This window comes from Musa acuminata, chromosome BXJ2-8 (genome assembly GCF_036884655.1).
Source record: "Musa acuminata AAA Group cultivar baxijiao chromosome BXJ2-8, Cavendish_Baxijiao_AAA, whole genome shotgun sequence".
Taxonomy (NCBI): domain Eukaryota; kingdom Viridiplantae; phylum Streptophyta; class Magnoliopsida; order Zingiberales; family Musaceae; genus Musa; species Musa acuminata.
In genome coordinates this window covers 42,653,198-42,677,897 of record NC_088345.1, presented here as the reverse complement: position 1 = coordinate 42,677,897, position 24,700 = coordinate 42,653,198, and the positions used below count along the sequence as shown (strand labels likewise).

Genomic DNA, 24,700 nt, shown 5'->3' with positions numbered 1-24,700 from the left:
ATCTTTGAAGATATGCCATTGTGTTTGATCTTATGGCTGAAATAATTAACTAATTAAAAAAGAGATGAATTTAAGGTGACATCAAGAAAGACAAGGAATCTATTATGAAAAATAAAAAATATTTTGGATATTCACACAAATGGAAAGACAAATAATTTAAAATTTTATAAAACTATAAATTTGCTTCAAGAAAATGTAAACTAAAATTTTAATTTGAATATGAAGATTCTAATATTTGCGTTCCTTATCCACTTTAAGATTAATATTTTAGCTAATTTTATATCTTGGTTTTCTAAAGTGAAACAATCCTTGTGCACTAACTTTCTTTCATTGGTAAAAGGAATAAAATTTCTACAACTAAATATAAAGGCATCTTGTAATCTAGAAAATTAAACATAACACACTCAGTCAACTATTTAGAGTTTTAGAATGCTATGTTAAAATCAAATTAACCTAGTGTAGCTACCCTACATCTTAATCAATGAAAGCTATCCACATCTAGGATATTTTTATTTGCACTTATTATTCCCCAAAATAAATACCTATTCTATTCTTAGTAATTATTCCTATGGTATGATAAATATATATTTTTACATAATATAGTATAAATATGAAATATTTTAATATACAGGTGCTTATCAAAGTATGCTCCTATCAGATTAACCTTTAGGAATGATTTTTACTAATTTTCAATTTAAAAATTTTGGTGTACTTGAGCATTGAATAATAAACAACAAAGAGATGCTTGAAAATTTTGATGAGAAAATCAAATAATAAAATACTAAAATATAAAAAATAATTTACTAAAAAATTATTAAAATGTACTTAGTAATACATGGGTTAACTTGCTATAGTTTAGACCTATAGTATAGTGACAATATGATACCTATTAAAGACATGTAAAATTTTAAGGTGTTTCAATATAATGTGAATTATGTATTTTGAATATGTTTGACTTATTAGTTTACTCTTTTATATAATTTATTCTTAAAATTCATCTTTATATTCAAAATTTTAACACAAAAAAGAAATTTAATTTTTGTAAATATATCTAACTATGTAGTACTTGTCTACAATCGTGATAATCATATATGTTGATTCAAATTACATTCAGATACTCGATCGCTAATTACATTATTTTATTCCTCGATAAGGTTAAGTTAATGAAATGAACTTTTAAGTTGTACAAAGAATATTATCAACTAAGTTCTTGAATTAGGTAAACTAGAGATGATTGCCGAAATAATAAATTTCAAGAGTATGCATTTTTGTGCCATAGTTAGGTTTTTTTTCATTTTATAAGAACACTAATTTAAGTTTAAGATTCACTCTCACAAAGAACAATCCAACAATCTAGATATAAGTTTAAGATTACAAAATTTATTTTACTACAAATAATTAAGTATTAGACTTTCATGGCTATAAGATAAATCCTCATCAGCCTAATCATCTTTCGCGATAGTAAGTACCATGTGAGTAACAAAGTTATATTTTGTTCTCGTCCATGCCACCTTACTTGTAAGCAACTTTTCTCCTTATCATACACATATGAGACCAAAAACCAAAAAATTAATTGAAGTTCATAAAGCTAATCAAAACCAAGATTGATTTAGAATTAAAAATGGACTCGAACTCAATAGTTAAAAGTGTAATTGACCCAAAATGATTAGTTTCCTGTTAATTAGCAGCTGTTACAAACAAATGATTAACCATTTGCTACTCCAACACCCCAATCTTCTCTCTTTGGTCATACACATTATTACCTTCGCTAATGACTTCAAAAGACAGCGCGCTGTCCGTAGAGGAAGAAGCATGCCGCGCTTCTTAATACTCGGTTCCCAAATACACCGGGCTGCACCCGACGGCCCGTACTCGAACGTGTCACCGTGCCATTCCCCCGATTACACGGAGCCCTGTCTCCCGACACCCCGAGAGCCTCTCTCATGTGGATCGGGCCCACCACCTCAACCGGCCTGCCCATTTCAAAAGTTTTTGAAATCGATCGCATCCCAACACCTAACCACCAATACTTAATTGACGCACAAACATCAACAACCCGCGCTGTACTCCTTGATCTACCTGCCTTGTCATAGGGTTGACAGATGGGGAACGGAAGATTTTACCCAGTAATATAGCGGGTACGAATAGCGTATACGTGTCAGTGGAGAAGGATGTTTCTGACCAGTCCCCACATCTGTTTTTATAATCGGTCTTTGCTTGGGTATGGTTTCTTGTTGTTGCTGCTCTTGTTGTGGTCATTGAGACACCCCCTTCTCCCTTCTCTTGCTCGCTCGCTCCTCTCCTCTCCTCTCCTCTCCTCTCCTCTCCTCACGCCGCTCATCTCGTCGCGATCCACCGACGAGTGGATCTGATCTCAAGTCGAAGCAGGATGAATGGCGCCGCCGTCGGGGGGAGGCAGATGCAGCAGCGGGCCGGGAACCAGCTCCACCAGCGGCAGTACTCGTCCGACCACTTCTTCCCCGACGCCGGAAACGGCGGTGGTGGCAGCAAGTGGCTCCAGCCGGGCGGAGTAGCGTATTCTCAGCAGGTAATCGGATCCTCACCGGCCTACCGCGATCTGGAGGAGATGGGATGGGATCCTGTTTCTGGAGACCGAATATTTTCTTGGTGGTGTAGGTGGACTACTCGAGGATGCTGAGGAGCATGCACAAGGGAATGAGCGGGGAATTCTCGATGTCGGGGGAGCCGCTAACGCCGCCTTTGACTTCACGGTCCTCCAGCCAGAGGAAGAATGGGGAGCAAGTGTCGCCGAGTGAGCTCAGCCCGGGGATCTTGGATCTCCACTCCTTTGACACTGAGCTTCTCCCTGAAGTAATCCCTCTTTTCTTTTCTTTTCTTCGGAGGCACTTTTGCTTTAGCAGCGAAAGATCTCAATGATGCTTTCGTTACACTATTCTTGATCGGGGGATGTTTGGTTCTTTTCTTTGGGGTCATGTCATTTTCTTCGAAATGAAGCATCTATTTCCTTTTTCGGTTAAAATATTATTGACCTTTGTATTGCATGATAGTTCTGAGTAGGTAATCCATCAGATCCTCCAAATAACAAGGCTTTTGTCGAATGAACCAATCCATTTGGGACCCTGCGGATCTTTTTCCTTTTCCTATTCAATGACATGGTTTGGTTCGTTGATGCTGTCAGCAGGTGACAGGCGCTGGATTCGGTGCAGGCCCACTTGGTTATGGTAGAAACATGGATGAATTAGAGACGAACTTTTCCAGTAACAAGCCTATGAGTCGGAATTTAGGGCCATCTGAAAACACTCTCTTGAAAAGTTTCTCGGTTGATAAAGAAAAAACGAGTGCTGTTGCCAAGATCAAAGTAGTGGTATGTTATTCTACTATACAACTAACTTTCTTAACATTTATATTGCTTATGGTAGTCATTTGTGAAACCTTTCCATAATTTGAACTCATAACTGAATTCTGCAATGTTCATTCTCTGTTTACCATTGCTTATGTGTGAAATATTGTGGCATTTATTTAACTGCTTTAAGTAGTGTGAATTATGACCTCAATGTAGGTCAGAAAGAGACCTCTTAACAAAAAGGAAATAGCAAAGAAGGAGGATGATATCATCACAATAGTACCAAGTACCAACTCTCTAACTGTTCATGAGACAAAACTCAAGGTAATATTCTTCTCATTCATGTTACTTTCTTATTCAACCTCAGCACCTCACTTTACTGCTTTACCCCTATACCAAGCTATGCAAATTTTTTTTTTGTTTCTGATAGAAAATTGTTCTATTTGATTCCATTGCATAACAAAATTGTTTTATAATTTGTTTCACTTGTAATTAACTATTATATCTCAAGTGGAATCTGAGGGAAATTTTTGACAAGATTTAGCCAAAGTTGGTCACCAATTCAGCTCCTCTAGGGAACCCAATTTCTGTGGACCGAGGTGACACTCACTCTAGAGTAACTTGAAATCATCTCGGACATGGATTACTTAAATTTCTTTCCAGATATTATAACACATTAATTTGCAACATGATTTCGTATTTTTGTAATGAGTTTACATTACAACTTGGCCCTATAAGGATAGCTCAAATCAAGACCTTTTAGCCATTACTTCAGTTTTGAATTTGAGACTCCTAAGTCGTGAAGCATAACATTGGGACCATAAAGGGTTTGTTGCTATGATGCCTAGAATATATTGTCTCACTAAAAAACTAAAGCATAACTTCATTTTCATCTCCTTTCACTGAAATGTATGATACTTCTAGAAAATATTGTCTCACTAAACAACAGGTGGCAGTTATATTTATAAGCATATGGCAGAAAACATCCTGTTTTGTTCCATAATCCAACACTATTCTTAAGCAGTAATCGTCAAGACAAGCACTTATCGATAAATGTCTTATCTTCCACATCTTTTGTGGTCGAATATACATTTATTTTTTGTTAATACTCTTGAACAATCATTGAAATTATCTGATCTGTTTACAAACTATGCTTTCCTGCTTCTAATTTATTCTTGGACATGTAGGTTGACCTCACTGAGTATCTTGAGAAGCATGAATTTGTGTTTGATGCTGTTTTGGATGAAAATGTCTCAAATGAAGAAGTGAGTACCAGATGAAAATAGAAGATAGACACATCTGCAATCTTAAGTTCTCTTTACCAAACTGTCCGTCTATTTGTTTTCCAGGTATATCATGAAACTGTTGAACCCGTTATCCCTGCCATCTTTCAACGTACAAAGGCAACTTGTTTTGCTTATGGACAAACAGGCAAGTAAACTTTTTGGTCGGGATTTTTATAACGATACGTTTAATATATTCTCTTAGTGATAATAAATAGCTTGGAGATTTATGATGGTTTTACTGTAAGAACATCAGTGACACTATATGGTTCTAAAATCACTGTATTTTGTTTTGTGTTTAAGTCGTTAAAAATATGATGCAAAATAGCCATTAAAATTTCTTGTATTCAAATTTCATCTAGGGTACCAGTGTTAGGGAAAACTTGATATGTAGCATGTTCATGCAGCGGCAGTTGAAATGATATTCTTTTAACCTTTTTGTCATTGCTACTCTATTGAGAGTGTAAACAGAATTTTATGCTTTAAATTGTCTACTATTAAATATTCATACACACTTTTTTTTTTTTTATAATCAACATTGTTCAAAGCTCTCTTCACGGGGAAATAGGAAGTTGCTGTTTTCTATCAATCCTATATCTTATATTAGTTAGAGTCTTGACAGACTATTCCCTTGAAAGGTACATAATTTCTGTGCTTGTCAACCAGTAGTGTTTACAAATACTCTGCAGAAGTGTTAGCAACTCTAGCTTAATTAAAAACGAAATGACCCTGATTTAGAAAGTCTCCCTTTTTAAAGTACAACTAAAAAGGAACAAAGACAAAGATAATCATTAAAGAGATGGTACCTTCTTCAAATTATTTTCTTAACACATGATGGGTTAGTGTTTTACATAATTGTTTTTGGTAAAAAGTAGTTGTTCGTATATTCAAGCAAGTTGTGCATGTTTGAAAATTTTAGTGTGGTCAGGAATCTCTAGATTCTCGCAGACTAAATCCTTCAATATATTTTATTTCTCTTGTCTGGAAATCTAAAATATGCTTGAAAATTTGTAAGTTGTGCTTCTGGTCCACTTTTATTTGTGTTCTGGCCTGCTGTTTTTGTGACCCAGCACTTTCATACTTTAATGGTCAAACCTATGCTTCTAGATTTGTATGGGATTCTGTACTTCATTGTGCTTATAAATTTGTGTTGGATTCTATACTGCATCCTGCGAGTGGTTATCTTCTATAATCTTTTCAGGTAGTGGAAAGACATACACCATGCAACCGCTACCACTTAAAGCATCACAAGACATTCTGAGGCATATGCATCATACATATAGAAATCAAGGGTTTCATTTGTATGTCAGCTTCTTTGAGATATATGGAGGAAAGCTTTTTGATTTGCTAAATGATCGGAGGTCTGATCTCATTTTTTTACCTCAGCATGTATAATCTGTTTTTCGTTATTCAGACTATCAATTTTCTTGTAGGAAGCTTTGTATGAGAGAGGATGGAAAGCAGAAAGTTTGCATTGTTGGTCTGCAAGAATATAGAGTGTCAAGTCTTGACACCATAAAGGATCTCATTGAAAAAGGAAATGCAACAAGGAGTACTGGCACAACTGGCGCAAATGAGGAATCATCACGTTCTCATGCGATACTCCAACTTGCTATCAAAAAGACAGTAGATGGCAGTGAATCTAAGCCTGCTCGAATAGTTGGCAAGCTCTCATTCATAGACCTTGCCGGAAGTGAGCGTGGTGCAGATACTACAGATAATGACAAGCAAACAAGGTGATCATTTTTTGCCTATAATGACAGAAGATAGATGTATATTGCATGCAATCATTTTTTAGCAGCTTAGTAAATTCAAGTGTATGTTTGGTCGCAGAATAGAAGGTGCTGAGATCAACAAAAGTTTGCTTGCCTTGAAAGAGTGCATTCGGGCCCTTGACAATGACCAGGTTCATATTCCTTTCAGAGGGAGTAAATTGACTGAAGTTCTAAGGGATTCATTTGTTGGTGATTCACGCACTGTAATGATCTCATGCGTTTCTCCAAATTCTGGCTCATGTGAACACACTTTGAACACTCTCAGATATGCCGACAGGTGATGGATTAGTATTATGTTTTCTATGTTACGGTCCTTTCTTTTGCTTCTATCTATGGCTAACTGGTCTAATCTTATGTGAAGGGTGAAGAGTCTTTCTAAAGGGAACAGCAAGAAGGACCTCTCATCTGCAACACTAAATGTAAAAGAATCAGTTTCTGCTCCCATATCTTTCTCCAGATTTGAGGTTAACAGTGGTGATACCGGTGAGGACCAAAAACCTGGATGGTCCAAACAAGTTGAAAAGGAAGCCTTTTTGTCTTACAACAGTGTTTCCAGCGGGAGAGAAGAGGACCAAGTAATATCTTCACATGCTAAGCATTTTCGGGCAAATAGTAGAAGTTCCTCGACTGCAGAGGTGTTTGATTACTTCGAGGAGGTATACGAGCCAGACAAATCATCTTGGAGAAAAGGAAAGGCAGAGGCATATTCAGCTGTAGCTGCGGACGGGAAGACAAGGAGAGTTGACTCTCTTGCAAAACGAAGAGAAAGTCATAATGAAGATGCCAATTGTTTCGATTCCGATGATGACCTAAATGAGCTTTTGAAGGTGAGAGACCATTTTTATCATTATGAACAAACCTCTGTTCTTGCCACCTTACTAAATACTAAATAACACAATTACAGGAAGAGGAGGATTTGGTGATGGCCCATCGGAGACAAGTGGAGGAGACATTAAACATTGTTAGAGAGGTAATGTTCCATTGAGTAGGACTTACTAGTCAAACTTGAAATGTACGAAACTAATATTCTTCTAAATCAGGAAATGAGACTTTTGGATGAAGCAGACCAACCTGGTAATCAGCTAGATGAATACGTATCTAGATTGAATGCCGTACTCTCCCAGAAGGCTGCAGGAATCGTAAATTTGCAGACTCGATTGGCTCATTTCCAGCAACATTTGACCGAGAAGCACGTTCTTGTTTCTTCCCTCCGCCCTTGATTTGAGAGACCATAAATTGAAGCTGCTACTAGCTTCATCATTGAAACAGTGGCTGGTCTGAGACTGATGCAAGATTTCGTTGCTGCTGGCTTCTGAATTAAAGAGCAGAAGCCAATAATATCCTACCGCGGGTATGATTACTGAAGGATCTTTACCCCTCAGTGCATTTTGGGCAAATCAGTATCTTTGGCTAGTTAATGTTGTTGGTGTCAGCTCTTTTGAAAGGATTTCGGTTTGTTTGCTATTTTTTCCTTTGTTTTTCTTCTCCCAATGGCTATTGTTATGAGATATATATATATATATCCAAGGGAGCAAGAAGTTATATCGATTGGATACTACTCGGGGAGACGCAATGTTAAACTACTCTGTTGCTTAATCGTCTAAAGTAAAAAGAAGAAAGAGTATTCTGTAGTTTGGGACACTTCACTACATTTGTGTTTTATTAATGAGATTGTATCCAATAACAATTATCCTTGAGTTAAAAGAGTTGGATAATATATACTGGATTTGATCCATCTCATTCTAATCATAATTAGTTTGACTTGATAGTCCACTCTATTCAGATTGTTTGGCTTCTGGTGCCTCTCTTTTTTTTTTTCTTTTCAGGATCACTTTCTTATTGGAAATATCAAATTAAAATCTAAATTTAGATAATAGAATTGGAGTTTTATAAAAGTTGGATGTAATATACATGATCTATATGGTTAGATCGAGGATTAATGAGAGAGCTTAAGTCTTCTTTCTGCTATATTGACTATTGCAACTATTCTACTTCCAAGCAATCTTCCATGGCCATGGCCTTCCCACTTGCTCTCATCATTCTACAACTGGAGTCATCTTTTGTGATTCTTTCAAGTCTTTCGTCTCTCTCTCTCTCTCTCTCTCTCTCTCTCTCACACACACACACACAATCCTTTCTTGCACGTAAAGGTGGCAGTCCGAGCAATTTGTTCATCCCGTTTATGCAACATGCATTCGCCATTCTGTGTATGCACAAAGAAGAACGCATCAAAAACCAGATTACCCCCCAAGGCATCGTTTCAAATGTCAAGGCGTTACGTTATCAAGCTATTAAAGTAACCTAATGTCAAGGCATTACGCGTTCCATCCACCGGCTTCCTATTTCATCCCATAAGTCATCGAGCTATTAATGTAACCAAGTTAACGCAGCCTACAAACTTAAGCCATTAAGTTCTGACTTTATTCTTTCCATTCTTAAAAATATTACATCATTTTTAATCCTCCATCAATCTTCATCTCTCAAAAGTATAATCTTCTAATACCCTTTGCTTTAAGAAAAACGAAAACCCTATTATCAATAGATGAAGACCTTAGATGCTGCTCTGAGAGAATCCAATATATATTTCACATATTCTAACCTACAACTCAAATTATTCTTAACATTTAAGACTGAAACTAAGCATATGATACTATCCAATTAAAAAAAGAAAAAGAAGAATATGATAAAGATATTTATTAAGCACTAGCTAAAATAGAGAATGTCAAATTTATGTATTATTATAACTATTTCGATGGGGTTGTCATGAATCCGAAAACTTAGATTATGCAACCACCGTACGGAGAGAGAGAGAGAGAGAGAGAGAGAGAGAACCCCGTAACTGGAAATCTGCGGCTGGTGGCAAGCAGATTTAGACCACCACCCACCCACGTACTTTGACTTCATTGTTTTCTAGAAAAATGTTAAGGGTTTACCCAGTAACTGGAAACCACCAAATACTACCGAAAAGTTTGCGACACGTTTCCCGTTAGAAAGCAAACAAGCGAAAACAATCGTCGTTGGATTTAACGTGTGAGCTAAACGACGAGAACCAATGCCATGCATGGATCTCCCAACGCCATTATATATGGAGGACGAGGCCACAGGCAAAGAGCAGTATTAGCATCAGCATCAAGAGACTACTCTCGCCACCATGGGATTCGCCGTCACCATGTTAGCCGCGGGACTCGTCGCCCCCTGCGAGCACACCCCCTCCGCCACTCTCACCCTCTCTTCCGTGGATCACGCACTGGGGTTGCGGTTTTCCCTGGAGATGATGTCGGCGTACGGCCATGGCGTGGAGGCTGCACGCCTCATCAGAGGAGCCTTGTCCCGGGCTCTGGTGCCTTACTACCCCATCGCAGGCCGGCTGGTGACGTCGGGCGAAGGAGAGCTCGAGGTCGCCTGCACCGGCGACGGCGTGTGGTTCGTGGAGGCGATGGCTCACTGCAGTCTCATTGATCTCAAGAACCTCGAGTTCCCTCTCTTGATCCCTAAAGAGGAGCTGCTTCCAAGTCCTCCACCCTGCATCAACCCGGAGGAGATGATATTGATGATGCAGGTCTGTGATGAACATTAATTATTATTCAAAAAAATCAGTTTATATTATCAAAAGAAAAAATATTCATGTTGTTGGTAAGCTAAAAATTTTGATAGAGAAATAAAAATATATTTATATTGCTAAGGATGTTACATACATATTATATATGGTCTATGATTTAACCATTAGGTTTATGGATTCCATAAAGAATCTCATTTGATAATTACTTTTACTTAAAATAATACTATAGTAGAAATATTGTCAGACCCACTTAAATTCACATCTAAAATATTATCCTAATAGTAATGTATCAGACCCACTTAAGGATTAAAAATGTAATCGGATGTTAACTATCTTGAAATCCGATGTACGCATCCATACAATCACCATTTTATCTTAATAATAATAAATAAATACAAATAAAAATAAAATAAAATAAAATAAATAAATAAAAGATTTATTTGGCTTGTGGTTTGTGAGAGCGCAGGTAACGCAGTTCGACTGCGGTGGATTTGCAGTGGGAGTCAAGTTCAGCCACATGGTGTTCGACGGCGTCGGCGCGGGCCAGTTCCTGAAGGCAGTGGGAGAGATCGCCGGCGGGCTTTCTCGCCCCACCGTGGAGCCGATCTGGTTCAGAGACGCCATCCCCGCTCCACCGAGGATCCCGCGGCAACCTCCCACGATCACGTTCGACTGCGTGCCGTCCCTGTTCGACTTCCCGCAGCTCACCATCAACAACATCAAAGAGGCGTTCATGAGAGAGACGGCTTACAGGTGCACGACCTTCGAAGCGGTCGCCGCGGTTCTGTGGCAGTGCCGGACCCGAGCGATCAATCTGCATCGCCACGCCGACGTCCACCTCGTCTTTTCCGCAAACGTTCGTCCGCTCCTGCGCCAGCTGCTGCCGCCACAGCGAGGCTACTACGGCAACTGCGTCTACTGTTTGAATGTGACATCGAGTAGCGATAAGATCAAGCACGCGCTCCTCACCGAGATCGTGAGCTTGATCAGGGACGCCAAAGCAAGTTTGGCGGCCAAATTCTCGGACTGGGCGATGGGGAACGTCGAGGAAGACCCCTACAATGTTCCCATCGGCTACGACGTGCTGAATCTGTCGGACTGGCGATCGGTGGGGTTCTTCGAGGTGGACTACGGGTGGGGGACGCCGCACTGCGTTGCTCCTCTCAACGACCATCTCTTCTTCGCCGGCGGCATCCTTCTGAAGCGGCCTTCGCCGGAGCAAGGGCTGCGGTTTAGGGGAGAGGTGGTGACGGAGGAGCACCAAGAAAGCTTCGTCAACGAACTCAAGCGGTTCACAGAGAGCTGTGGTCACAAGCATTAGATGTCTTATCCACAGTTGTTGATTAATGGCCAATATATGGTTATCAAGTGATATGAAGTCAAAAAAGTTATGTATCATTGGGATATAGTTGGGAGTAAATCATATACTAAATATTGCAGCATCTTTTTATTTAAATAAAATTGATTAATTTAAAGATATTTCATATACAAGAAGGAAAAAAAAGTAAAAAAAAATTGAAGAAATCATATTTATTTTTTTATTCAAGATTTTGATCCAATATTATTTTTATAAAGACGAAAGCTTGTCAATCAAAAATATCATTAAGATAAAAATATTAGATGTATACCCCATAAGATCTCATTGCTTAAGTCACCAAAGAATTCAAAACGTTATTTTGAAATATATGAGTCCTATTGAATAAATGGTTATAATTAATGATTAAATAAATGATTGTTTTCTAAAAGATATGATTGTAAAAGTCGACACCAAAAGCTTATGAATGATTGTTTGAAAGCGAACCATATATTGAATTGCAACCATTAAACTGATAATTAATAATACAAACATTAGACTCTTCCAAACATTAATAATAATAATAATATATGGTTCTACGAATGGGATCCGACGATGTGGTTTGACTGAGCCAGCTTTGCAGTCCTTGAAACTGCTAAGCGTGTCATTGGGCCTCGCAATAAAACTTAGGTCCGGCCCAAGACGTCCAACATCGAGGATGTTTTCTATTTGGGTTCCTTGTGAAGCCAGCAGAACCCCAAACCTTCCACATCATGTGTTCCATATTTTGATAATAATAAAAATAATATTAATATTAATACTAATATTAATTTTTTTTATAAATGACAAGTGGTGAAGATGAGATTTGATCCCATTGACTCTATGATGATTTGACAAAGTATTTTTACTTTACCTAGCTAATAGCTTCTAATATGTCTTTGATAAGTGGTTCGGTATAATATCGAATTAATGTTTTAAATTTTAGATGCATAATATGTTGAATGAGGTTGATAAGTGGGTCCAGTATATTACCATCAGATGACTTATTACGCATATATACAATATAAAATTCATAAATTACCTTTGTAAATTTCAAATTATGATATTAGAGTTTAAGATTTCGAGCCTTAAGTTAGATATTTAAATTGTAAAATAAAATTAGTAATTTGTAAGATATATATTTTTTTATGATTCGTTCATGGTGTAAGACACAAACTGACTTTTTCTTTTCATTATATGTCGTCACCCTATGAAGAAGAAAAAAAAATTTCAAAGTTGGTTTTTCTTCTAATATAAAAGGTTTTTCTATAAAAGATCAAGTGATAAAATATAAATTAGCTGCTTAGTCTACATTTTTCAACTTTATCGAACGAGATTTTGAAGTCTTAAATTTTATAAATAAATCATATATTATCATTAAAATTAATTATATTATGTATATATAATTATGTGAAAATAAAGGAGACGTCAAGAATGTAAATTAAGCATACATTCACTACATGTTACTTGTAAAAATATCTAGAGATCAAGGTTTGTCATATCGAAGCGTATCGTCCGTACCGGGCGGTACGTACCAGTCCGATAGGTTACCGGTATGTAGACCGCTCGATACCGCTATAGTGATACAGTATTTTACTATAGACTGTAGCAGTGCTACAGCATTATACTATAATACTACTACAGTATAAAAAAATATATAATTATTCAGTACATCATTCGGTATGTCCTAATGTATTGATCGATACATCGGTATTGTACTGTATCGAACCCGGATCGAAATGTCGGTATGATATGATACGACGACCGTCGGCAGAGATGGTTGAAGAATTATGTAAATATTTAGAACAGTGTCCTAACGTACTCACAAAGAACCAAGTAAAATATGTCAATATTGGGATACCCCTATGAGAAATTTTGGTTGTATAATTGAATGATGTGTGTTTCTTGAGAAAAATAATGGCACTGTAAGAACAAGAGAGAGAAGCATGGGAAAGAGAGGTACAGTGTTTAAAGCAGCTCAAGAACCAATGAAATGAGTTAATGATACATGGGGATGTATTGCTCTCCTCCTCCACCCAAAATCCAAATCCCCAGTGGATGCACGACACACCCACTGCATTCAAGAGAGGAATTCTCTTTCTTCTAGGCTCCCCAATTGTGGACGGCTCTCATAAAGCTGCTGCTGCTGCCGCTGCTGTCATTAATTGCCCTGTTTCCATTTGCCCCCCTTCTCATTCCCCTGTGTATCTCCACAGCATTGATGGCTGCATTTATGTGTCTACATATCCTGTGAAACGTTCCTCTCCTTTGCAGGAATGGCTGACAACTTTGGGATGCCGAGCCACCGTTTTAACCCATTTGGTTCCATTCTGTGAGCAGAACAAGAGAACTGCAGCTTTCTCTTGGCTGCCTTTTTATCTTCCCATCTCACCATGAAAATATTTGGATTGGCTATTCCCAGTTTGACCAAAAGGAATTTAATGTATTCAGAGGGACAAAGACTTGTCCTTACTGTCCTTTTGTTCTACATGCACATTCCTCATCCCGCTAGGGTTTTGATTTCTCTTCTTCGGATTGGGACTGATTCAAATTCGAGTCTCATCGACTGTTCTACTTGTGCACTGTTTCCAGCTTCCACAATACAAACTCTTCCAGCAATATATATATATATATATATATATATATATATATAAGCATGATTTCTAAATGATGAAGTAAAAAAGCATGGCAGACAACCAGACACATGTCAAACACCATTTGGATATTGTTTCATCAGTGAAGATTGTTCGACTGGAGACATTGACTTACTGTTGTTCTGTGTTAGGTGTGCAGTTTATAGGCACTGTGGGAAGATGAGGCATGTTAGGGGAGGAGGAAATAGGTTGTCTTGTCACTGAGGCTCAGAGAGAAATCAGAATCTAGCTTGCTTTAGACTGCAGACAAACCCTACAGAAAAGATTTCAACGGAACAAGCATTGGGTACATGTACTTGTCAGCATCCCTACCATTTTCCATTCTTCCTTTTGTGGCTGTCAGAAAGGTAAAAGATGAACATTACCAGCTTGGTAGAAGAACATTAAGAGCAAAGAAAACGATCAGTATTACCAAGTCTGCAACACTGAAGCAGAAACAAAAGTAGAGCTTAAATTACATCACAGACTAACTCATGAACTCGAGCCATGGCTGATTAGTGGCCGAAAAGCACTACCCAGATGTCAGAGAAGGCCTGCAGGATTAGTGGATGCAGGTGGGGGGAGTTCAAGGACAGATAGGATTGAAGCAGGCACTCCAAATCTTCGGCGCCGAAGATTTGTCTCTCGGTGATCATCTCCAGCATCGAGCTGCGGAAGTCGTTGTAAGGATCGCTGGATCGCTTCACTACCGCGAAGCCTTTCTTCTCCCTCCTCGTGATGGAGACTAAGGGCTGAAACCCCTTGCACACTCCCCAGGCCTCGTACTTCCTCGCTCGTCTTCTCTGAGGACGCTCAGGGTTTCTCTTGTTCTTGTTCTTGTTCTTCTCCTTGGACGTGGGCCTCTGGTAGAACTCGGAGGAGTCGGAGGAGAAGCTCCTTGATGAGAAGAACGTCTCTGTCTCCTCTTCTTTTCCTTCCCTTTCTTCACTGCTGAAGAATCCATCCTCCTGAACATCGCTTTCCATCGATGAAGAGCTGCTGAATCGGTAGCTATTGGACGGAACCCTCTTCTTCTTCTTCTTTTTCTTCTTCTTCTTCTTCCTTTTGATCCCCTCCTTTTCTTCTTTCACGTCTCCATTGAAGCAATAGTAGTAGTAAGAACTCTTCGAGGGGGAAGAGGGGGATGCAGGAGGGCACGTCCTCCCCTCCCACTCGCCGGTCTCATAGTACCCACCCGTCTCCCTCACTCTCCTCTCCTTCTTCCTCGCCTTCAAATCCCTCCACTTCTCGTTCTTCGCCACCAAAGGAGCAGGCTGGCTACACTCGACCGCACACGTCGGTCGGCAGCCACTGTAGTCCACCGACCGCCGCCGAGCTACTGCAACCGTTGGCACAGTGGAAGAGAACGACCGACCGAGGTGATCATCGAGGCTGCCGCCTCGACGCCGAGGCACGAAGACCGGCTCATGGACCGCATCGTCGAAGAGGGCTCGAGTCGAGGCGGCGGAGCTGAGGTTGGTCGCGGCGGAGGCGGAAGGCTTGCAAGGGGAACGGAGGAGAGAGGGCGACCGGAACATGCGAGCGAGTCGCTGTTTCAGCTTGCCACTTCTGCTGCTCTCCATATGGCGCTCTCCCCCTCCTCTCGAGCGCTTCAAATTGAAAGGAGATGGCATTAAAGAGGGGAGAAGGAGGCCTACTGCCTTTATAAGGTTTCATGCAGTGGATTAGATGCGATGGGGAATCCACGATAGATATGGAGATCTTACATAATTGACTAATAATTACGTGCCGTTGACCTTTGGGTCTCAAATTGGCCTCTCTTCGCCTGGTCAATCAGAACCTGAGTCTCGCCCGAGAGCCTCAGATAGGTTCTTCACGTCATGCGGAGGCGACCCGATTGGATTCGTGCATGCACTCTCTCAGCTGCAGACACGTACCCTCCTCCTTTCATCACTCTGCTTACAGCAACAGAGCAGCCGTCTTCCTTCCTTCATTGCATGGTCGAGTGATAGTTAGCAGAAGGATTGCATGTTTACTGGACAACAAAGGATTTGGTGTTGAGCTGTATTCACTACTTCCCTTTTCAACCATGACAGAGGAAGCACCCCAGATTCCCAATTTGCTGTTGACACCAGCACTACATTCCTCCATTAGGGTACTTGTCAATGACATGCTTAGCCATGTCCAACCACCTTCCACTTTCTCCACAATGGTGCTGCTGCTCATTGCATTTACGAGTTGGATAGGTCATGCATTCATTTATATTCTCCCAATCCTTTCTCTGTCTTTGATACCTAAAAGAAAGCCAGGAACAGCAAAGCTCACCAGCGCTAGATTTCCTAGGCATGCCGTTGTCATTAATTGTCTATTCCACAGATGGTTCTGTCACCCTGCAAGCAATGGAATGCAGTGTTCTGATCTTGCAAGAAGGAGCAATTTGAACTCTACACATAACACCAGCATATTCCTTTACATATGAATGATCATTTTCAAACATCTATTCTTGTATAGATTGCCACAAATGAGCATATTACCATCTATGATCTTGTGGATATAATCATCAACCAATTTCAAAGCAAGTTTCAGATCCAATAATGCTTACACGACAGTAGACTTGGTGTTGTTCAGAAAACAAAAGGACAAACCCATTGGTGCAAACTATTACAGCATAGATATCCATATAATTGGAAGTACAACAATGAATTGACCACTTTATTGACTCCCAGGAACCTACACTGCCACTTTTAGAGCTTTCCCCGACCCAAACAGTGGTTTGAACATTAACAAGCCATGAACAAACAAAATAGTTGGTAACTAACCCAAATTCCTAAGCCCAACCATTGTACTCCCTCTCGGGATTACACTACCCCAAGAACACAACAATGTATGCTTTCCAAGTTAGAGGTTGTGGAGGAAGGAGGGGATTGGTGGCATGTGTTCTTCCTACCAAGTTTTTGAAATCGATGCATGGAGGGAAGAGTGTGTGGACAAAAGAGGGGTTAAGCTTTGTCACTTCCCCTGTCCTCGAGGGCTCATTTCCCACCACACTTGTCAGTTTGCCTCCGTCCACTCCCATGGTCCGAACCCTTGGAAGACAATGCGGTGTCGAGGACATGGAAGCCCATGCAAGTTCAACACCATCAGAAGGTAGAAGATGCAGTAGCAAAGGAACGGAGAGAGGAAGGTTGACAACAACTTTTCCTTCATTTGATTTGGCTTATGTGGTACTTTGTATCTGACTCCCATAAAGACCATAGGGATGGGGTAGATCCCTCATAGCCCGTAGGTTCCAAAAGCTCACCTCCATGGCAAGGGGTGTATCCAAACCAGTTAAGGACACACAAGGGGGGGGATCCAAGTGCATGATGCAGGCCCTCCACTATTTGCTTGGATTCAGACATAGCCATGTAGCAAACATATCAGCCAAGATTTGAAGTCTTGAATGTCTACAATAAAAGATGGATGCTAAGGATCAAATAAATAGTATTTTTAGAACCAAAGCATGATATACATATACTATAGCAAGCTATGAATAATAACTAAGGATTTATTATGTTTAAAAGTTTGAACTTCTAAAAGGAGGTTTGTGGTGGTGATGTCCTCATACATGGCAGCGTATAAAATATTGCTTCATTCTTTCACATGTGAAGCCTAAGGCAGTGATGCAACCCAGCGTTGACCTGCTCTGTTGTGTCTCCACTGATTCCTATTGTCTGAAAGTTATAAAAAGGGAAGTCATGGCAAACTCTAGGCTTTATTCAAATCCATCCCACTGGAATGTGCTATGTTGGAGACTTTGCAATTGGATTTTTTTAAGCCATCACTGCATTTTTCACAAACTCAAGGCAGGTTAGTGTTCAATCACTGAGGATGAAAGAGTAGAAAATGGAAGTAGTAGATGGTACAATGAGAGAAGAAGATTTTGCTCTTAAGAGTTATCATCTTATGAGATGAGTAGAATTGTAAGGATTTCATTAGTTCATGCTGCTTTTTCTGAGAGAAATCTTTGTAGTACACTGAAATTTACTCTGGTATCCAACAGAAACTAGAAAGCATTCTTTTTTTGTTGTGGTCTCTCAAGTCCAGAACTTGTACAAGAGAGCTCAAAGATAAAAAGCTTTCTTCACCTGGTGGACAATGTAGATAGATGCCCTGCTTGCTTCACTTTTGACAGATTCCTTCCTTATTTGCTTGTACTTTATTTTGGCAATACCAATCTATCTGCCTGTTTGTGTAGACATTATGTTTTGTTTAGTTAAAAGTTTGGCCACCAAGTAAAATTGGCAGCACAGTTCCCAGTGGAAGTAGTGAAAATGAGATGCCATAGTGCAGCTTATTGGCAAGATGACAAGCATGGTGTTGGTTGCAAATGCTCATTCCTTTCAAGGGAGATGTTGCAACTGGACTATATTTTGATTTCATAACCTGGTGATAGTTGGTGGTAATTAATATTAATATTCATTAGTTGATGCATAAGATTGTAGCAGCTGCACAGGAAAACCACATGCAGGAGGAAGTAAAATTACCATCATTTTTTTTTTTGAAGGAAACTACTCCATTAACTTAGTAAGTAATGACTAAACAGAAGTCTGAACATAAATTAATACAAAATTTTGAACCTCAGGATAGAGAATCCTCTTGGGTTAAAAAAAAAATTAAAGTCAAATTATGTACTACCATATTCATATTTCTCCTTATACAACAAAACTTCACATGCCAAAAATCATTTGCAACCTTTAAAGTGTCCTTGACTAGAGATTCCGGTGGCCAAGGAGGGTGATTGATCCCTTTGATATAGTTGATAATCTCCAACGCATTAGATTGCATGAGAAGCTGCTGCTATCCTTCGGACTTTGCTCTTTGTAGAGCTGCTAGAATTTACTTTACACTCTGCTTGCTTGGCTTCTTTTGCCACACCTAATAAATAACCAAAACCTGTAGAGGAAGGAAGATGGGAGTGAGTATAAACGATTTCATCACCCCTTCCAACACTCTCGGTGCAGGTTCCATAATGGTTTCCTACGTTGGCAATAGTCCTTTGTATAATGAAGCCAGTACTCTGTACCGTATGGTAGTAGTAGGACTGATCAAGTGATCTATGAAATAGGCCTATGAGACACTTATGAGACTTTTAAGAGTTGCCAAGCCTCCTGCTTGGGGAGGTGCTCTCCTTCCTCCGGCCAAGCACCTTGGTTCCACAGGTCGAATGATGTAAACTTTATGATGAGATTCTGTTCCACCAGTTTTCAGCAATCCACGACCACTCTACAATTGAAGAGGAAGTGATGCAAGGAGTCTTCAAATAGTTTGCATACCGGACACACATCAACCTGGGATCTATTATATCTAGCAAAGTAAGCCGATGTTGGCAAACGATTCCATAATAGCTTCCAGATCGAGAAATATGCACTTTTAACGTATGAACTTACTAAATCTAGCAAAGTAAGCTGATGAATCCGTAATAGATTCCAGACCAAGTTCCCTCCTCGTGCTTATCCTTTTTAACAAAACGATACGCACTAATAAATGAAGCTTGGCCATTGGATGTGTGAGTCCATATCCACCTGTCCTTGTCCGGATCACATGGAATATGAATGTTCAAGACTTTATCCCTAAGGATAGGGTGGAACACAGCTTCAAGGAGGTGGAGCCTCCATTCATTTTCCATCATCAAATCAGCTACCCAGTTAAGCCTCATTCTATCATCCACATTTACAAAGATGGGTCATCTATTAAGAGGTATGTTAGAAATGTAAGAGTCTATCCGAATGCTAGTGTTTTTCCCATTCTCAATAAGTTTTCTAAACCTCTGTCTAATAATCTTAATGGTAACATATTCAAATCGATAAGGTAGAATATTTCTAAAAGAAATCTGATAGTTTTTTCTGCTTTAGTGATTATCTTATCACTAATATTTATATTAAGCATGCATGGTATGTTAGGTTGACAGTCCACTAAATTCAGCCCATAGTAGGCTTGTACAGCCTACAGCCCACCTCCTTTCTTAATCTAATCCTAAATTATATTAGGGGGATATGTGACGATTGCAAAAAGAGGTAGAAAAATTGCAACAGTAAAATTGTTGCAGCAACTTGATTCAGAAAGGAGAAGAACAAGGTAGTAAAATAAGAGAAAGAAATGGAAGAAGATAAGGACAACGAAATAAGATCAGATCTATAATAAATTCTTGTTGTGATTACTTAGGGAGAATTTGAATATTGTGCAATGTAATCCTTGTATCTTAGTTATTCTCTTGTTGCTAGGATTTTGGGTAAAAGATTGAGATATGTATATTTATTATTTTTATAGTAGATTATCTTGCCTTATGGTTTTTATCCTTTACATTGGAGGGGTTTTTCATATAAATCTTAGTATTATATTTGATTATGATTCCATTTAATTTCGCTGCGTGTTATAACCTGCTACTATTTGTTCATATATAAAAGTTTAGTTTCACTTTATATCATATATAAAAGAATCTAATTGATTAGAATAAATTTTTTAACTTAATTAAGATATCCATTTATAACCAGGTTACTTTCCCTCCTTAATTCTCGAGTACATACTAATTTGATGTTTGACCCACGATGATTAGGAAATAGAATGTGATGTAAATTAATTAAGAGTAGCCAAGATGTTCTTATAAGATTTGATATTCACTCTAAAAGAAACTAAGACATTATCCATATATGCATTACATGAGAAACTCTCGTGTTAAGAACTTATTGGACAATAATGAAAAGATAAGGGGAGAGTGAATATGTCAACTTCATTTGACCGAAACTGCTAGTTAAAATGTTTAAACTAAAGTTTTAAGATAATATACTCATCAAACCCTTATAAATCAATCTTAATCCTCCTGGGCCTAACACCACCAAACCACTATTCATTTGATTCCATCAAGATAGCTCACCACCCAATTACTAGACTTCATGCCAAAATGTCACAATCCAAGCTTGATAATCTAACTAGCCCATCAATTTTATTTGACCTATTCCACTGGTTAAAATACTTAAGTTAAAATTTATAATAATACACTCATCAAACCCTTATAAGCTAATTTTGGTCTTGCCCACTTCCAATGTGGGATTAATCGAGGTGTTATAGGATCCCCTTATCTTGTTGAATCTCGGATTTTGATGATAACGTCAATTGTCATTTGTTATCTAATCCATATGTTGAGATAAGTGTGCAGGATTAACTACGATGAAAGTAAGACATGCAATAGGAGTTGCGCCAGAGTCAAGACTATGATCACATTGGGAGTTCGAGAGCTCGACGGAAGTCCGGACGGTCGTCGGAGGTTCTGCGGGAACCAATCCGAGAAGTCCAGGAGCTTGCCAAAAGAAGCTTGTTGGAACTCGCCAAGTGGATCGTTGCAAGTCCAGGAGTTTGCCGGAAGTCCGTCGGAGCATCATCGGAGGTTTGTCGGATGTTCGCCGGAAGTTCGCCGGAAGCAAGCTGTAGTAAATGTCTTAAGAAATTTGTAGTTAGCACGATGATTAAGTTAGAAATGAGAGATGATCCCATTAACTTAATCTTGGGGCAATTGGGCCCTTGACAGACCCAAATTGGGCCGAATGGATCAGCCCATTCGGACCCAGATTTCTTGGCTAGAGGTGGCATCGCCCAGGGCTTAGTCTCCGAGCTCTGGTTGGGCGGTGCAACCGCCTCTGACAGAGGTGCAACCGCCTGAGCTCGGTCTCTAAGCTCTGGCAGGAGGTGCAACCGCGCTAGTTAGTGCTAGTCATAGGTGGCCAGCAAGCCAATCACGTGAGTGATGACACGTATGACTTGATACAGAATCTTTTTGCTTATTATATTTTAGCGTATATCACTTTATAACTATTGCATAAATGCATATATATATATATATATATATATATATATATATATATATATATATATATATATATATATATATATATATATATATATATATATATATATATATATATATGTCCTTGGATTTGTGCAATGGGAATCGGATCGTGATGAGATCACGATAATGAGATCGATTCATCTTTAAACACATATCCTAAATAATCCCGGTCATAGGTTACTCGAGAGGGACATCGTGATAACCGGACAGACCGGTGTGCTGTATACCCGTCCATATGATGGATGCAGCTGGTCTCATAGCTGCTCGTGTAGGGACACTAGGGATACAGTACAGGTGCTCATTGGAGAATGAGTTCACTGATTGATCCGCTTACGGAATGCTGGATGGTTGATGATACCTTATTGTCAGATAGCGATTCCGTAGTCCTAGTGGTACATCTGGTCCTTAGACTTGAGACACCAAGGATGCCCTGTATGAGTGCTCCACTCTTTGATACCAGACTTATAGGTTTGGCTGTCCCAGATCTAGTACAGCTGGTCATTGGGAGTGGTAATCGACCTTACGAGGGCTATTGAGTGTCGATAGAGGATCATCCACTCTCGGCATCATGAGAGGAATATCCCATGTGTTCTTGCTCAGACAAATCCCTGACCAGGGTCATTCGGGTTGAGAGAGAAAGAGTTCTCCGGGAGAATCCGATTAGAGCGAGACTCGAGTAGAAACCGTATGGGTCTGACAACACCATGCTCGATATACGGTATCTGGGATATTAGATGGATGAGGGATTATAGGTACACGGTAACTGAGGACAGACAGGTCAAATGGATTGGATTCCCTTGTATCGTCTGGGGACTACGGCGTAGTGGCCTAGTACTTCCGTAGTCGATGAGTCAAGTGAATTATTACAGAGATAATAATTCACTGAGTTAGAAGGAGTTCTGATAGGTATGACTCACGGCCAGCTCGATATTGGGCCTCGAGGGTCACACACATATGGTAGGCATTGCGATGAGTAGAGGTTCAGATATGAGATATCCGACGGAGCCCTTGTCTTATTGGATGCAGATCCAATACCCACTAGGGGAGGACCCATTAGGGTTTGATAGGGGACCTCTATAAATATGAGGGATTCAGAGCCTCATAGGCTAGAGCCTTTGCTTACCGTTCCTATTCTCCTCTTCCTCTCCACCTCAGAGCAGGCCTGGAGTCTTGAGGAGCGTAGTCGTACCCCTACTGTGTAGATCACCGCTAGAGAGGGGAACGCTTGACCTCCTTCACCCTCTCCTAAGGATCTGCAAGGAAACAGAGATATACGATCTCCCTAGGTAACACAACCTACTTTATACGCAGTTTTAAGTTTCACGGATTTTGCGCACCAATCTTCGTACGACGACGAACATCTCTTTGGGAATCGGGGATTTTGTTTTCTTGTTCTTCCGCTGCGCATGTGATGTCGCCCCATGATTTCCCAACAGTTAGGCGGTGCAACCGCCAGACCCCGGAATTCCGAGAATTGATAGTTTTGAGCTCGGAATTCAAACTGGGTTGGGGCCTATAAATACTCCACCCTTTCAGCAATGATAGAGTAACCAAAAACCATCGAAATCCTGATCTTACTCTGGGATTTTTAGAGCTTAAAAGTGTTGTATGAGTTAAAAGTTCTTCTCCCTTTTTTCTTTCAAGTTCTGATCTTTCAAGAGAGGAGAGAAAATTCTGTAAGGGTTGTCTCCTAAGCCCGTCAAAAGGAGTGAAACTGTAAAAAGGTGGTTGGCCTTTGCCTATTGAAGGAAGGCCTCTAGAGGACGTCGGTGACCTCATCGGTGGAGGAAGCCAGAAGTGGATGTACGTCAAGATTGACCAAACCACTCTAAAATCGCGGTGCTCTCTGGTTTGCATTTACTTTGAGCATATTATCTTTACTGCAAACCTTCTCAATAGCTTACTACCTTTTGCGAATTTATGATCGTGTTTCAAAGTTTAGTATTTTTTGAATCGGTGTTTAGACGTAAATCAGTTTTATCGTACGAATATCATATTTCAGTTTGCGCTTACGTTCTAATTTCCATCATAACTGCAAATTGCCCTTATAGATTTACTTTAACTACATCTTGCTTGATCACAAGTTAAAGTAATTTACGAATCGGTTTTTCTACCGAAATCACTCTTATCGTACGAACACAGTTTTAATCGTCGAAAGTTTTCCGCTGTACTAATTCACCCCCTATCTTAGTGCTCTTGATCCTAACATAACTAATATCTCTATTATTGTTGAACCACTATGTGATCTTGTCATCAATGAGACATGACATAAAATGTGAAAAATATAAAGATGTCCTTAACCAAGAGAGAAAAAAATTTCATTTGGCTTCTAGAAATTTCATACACCTTTTTAAGATCTCGTTTAACGAGAATCAATGAGTATTTGCCTTTAGATCTTATCATTGTATAAGTTAACTCAATGGCAATAAGAATAATATTATGGATGTTGTGTTTCGGGATAAATGCATATTATTCTTCCCTCGAGATCAACTCGTCCCTCGAGATGATCTCTAATCCTATTAGCAATTACTTTAGCCAAAAGCTTATATATCATATTACAAAAAGTAATAGAGCAATAATCACCTAGAGCTATTGGGTTTCTTAGGGATAAAAACCAAAAATATTTTGCCCCAACTAAATGAGAGATATGTGAAACTTATTGAAAGCTTTAAGAATATTATCTTTAGTAAAATTCCTAAAGACTCTAAAAACAAAATTCAACATTGAAACCGTATAAGCCTAGACTCTTTCATAAACCCATTGGATTGAGAGCTTCATAAATTTCATCGAGAGAAAAACTGAGTAGTATTCTCCCATTACTAATTCGAGGAAGGGATGAACAATCTCTCTAACTCAACTACTCCAAAATCCTATCAACCCTCATAATTTTTTGTACCAACTAACAAAATGATCTCCAAACCACTTTTCACCTCGGTGCAATTATCCTAA

At 39.3% G+C, this 24,700-nt stretch overlaps 3 protein-coding genes and 1 long non-coding RNA gene across 5 annotated transcripts; 2 read left to right on the top strand and 2 right to left on the bottom strand.

Moving 5' to 3' along the window:
* The first annotated feature begins 2,237 nt into the window (after positions 1–2,237).
* On the top strand, positions 2,238–8,129 carry LOC103994695 (kinesin-like protein KIN-13B). 2 transcript variants are annotated; one of them, XM_009415107.3, is made up of 12 exons: positions 2,238–2,548; positions 2,638–2,832; positions 3,164–3,346; positions 3,542–3,649; positions 4,513–4,590; positions 4,675–4,756; positions 5,810–5,969; positions 6,042–6,344; positions 6,442–6,660; positions 6,745–7,210; positions 7,288–7,353; positions 7,424–8,129. In XM_009415107.3, the coding sequence occupies exons 1-12, from the start codon at positions 2,390–2,392 to the stop codon at positions 7,601–7,603; spliced, it is 2,199 nt and encodes a 732-aa protein (XP_009413382.2). In that variant the 5' UTR covers positions 2,238–2,389; the 3' UTR covers positions 7,604–8,129. The 2 variants fall into 2 exon arrangements, with proteins under 2 accessions (XP_009413382.2, XP_009413380.2); XM_009415105.3 differs by having other exon boundaries at positions 3,161–3,346.
* A 1,227-nt stretch (positions 8,130–9,356) lies between these two features.
* Positions 9,357–11,346, top strand: LOC103994696 (acyl transferase 4-like). The gene is made up of 2 exons (XM_009415109.3): positions 9,357–9,942; positions 10,409–11,346. Exons 1-2 carry the CDS (start codon positions 9,535–9,537, stop codon positions 11,261–11,263), a joined length of 1,263 nt encoding a protein of 420 aa, XP_009413384.2. The 5' UTR covers positions 9,357–9,534; the 3' UTR covers positions 11,264–11,346.
* On the bottom strand, positions 10,249–10,843 carry LOC135619512 (uncharacterized). The gene is made up of 2 exons (XR_010489405.1): positions 10,705–10,843; positions 10,249–10,627 (listed from the first exon to the last, which is right to left on the bottom strand). It is a non-coding gene; the product is annotated as an uncharacterized LOC135619512 (long non-coding RNA).
* Positions 11,347–14,312: 2,966 nt separating the features above from the next.
* LOC135618334 (transcription repressor OFP7-like) lies at positions 14,313–15,525 on the bottom strand. The gene has a single exon (XM_065119218.1). The coding sequence runs from the start codon at positions 15,489–15,491 to the stop codon at positions 14,424–14,426; it is 1,068 nt and encodes a 355-aa protein (XP_064975290.1). The 5' UTR covers positions 15,492–15,525; the 3' UTR covers positions 14,313–14,423.
* Between the last annotated feature and the right edge of the window lie 9,175 nt (positions 15,526–24,700).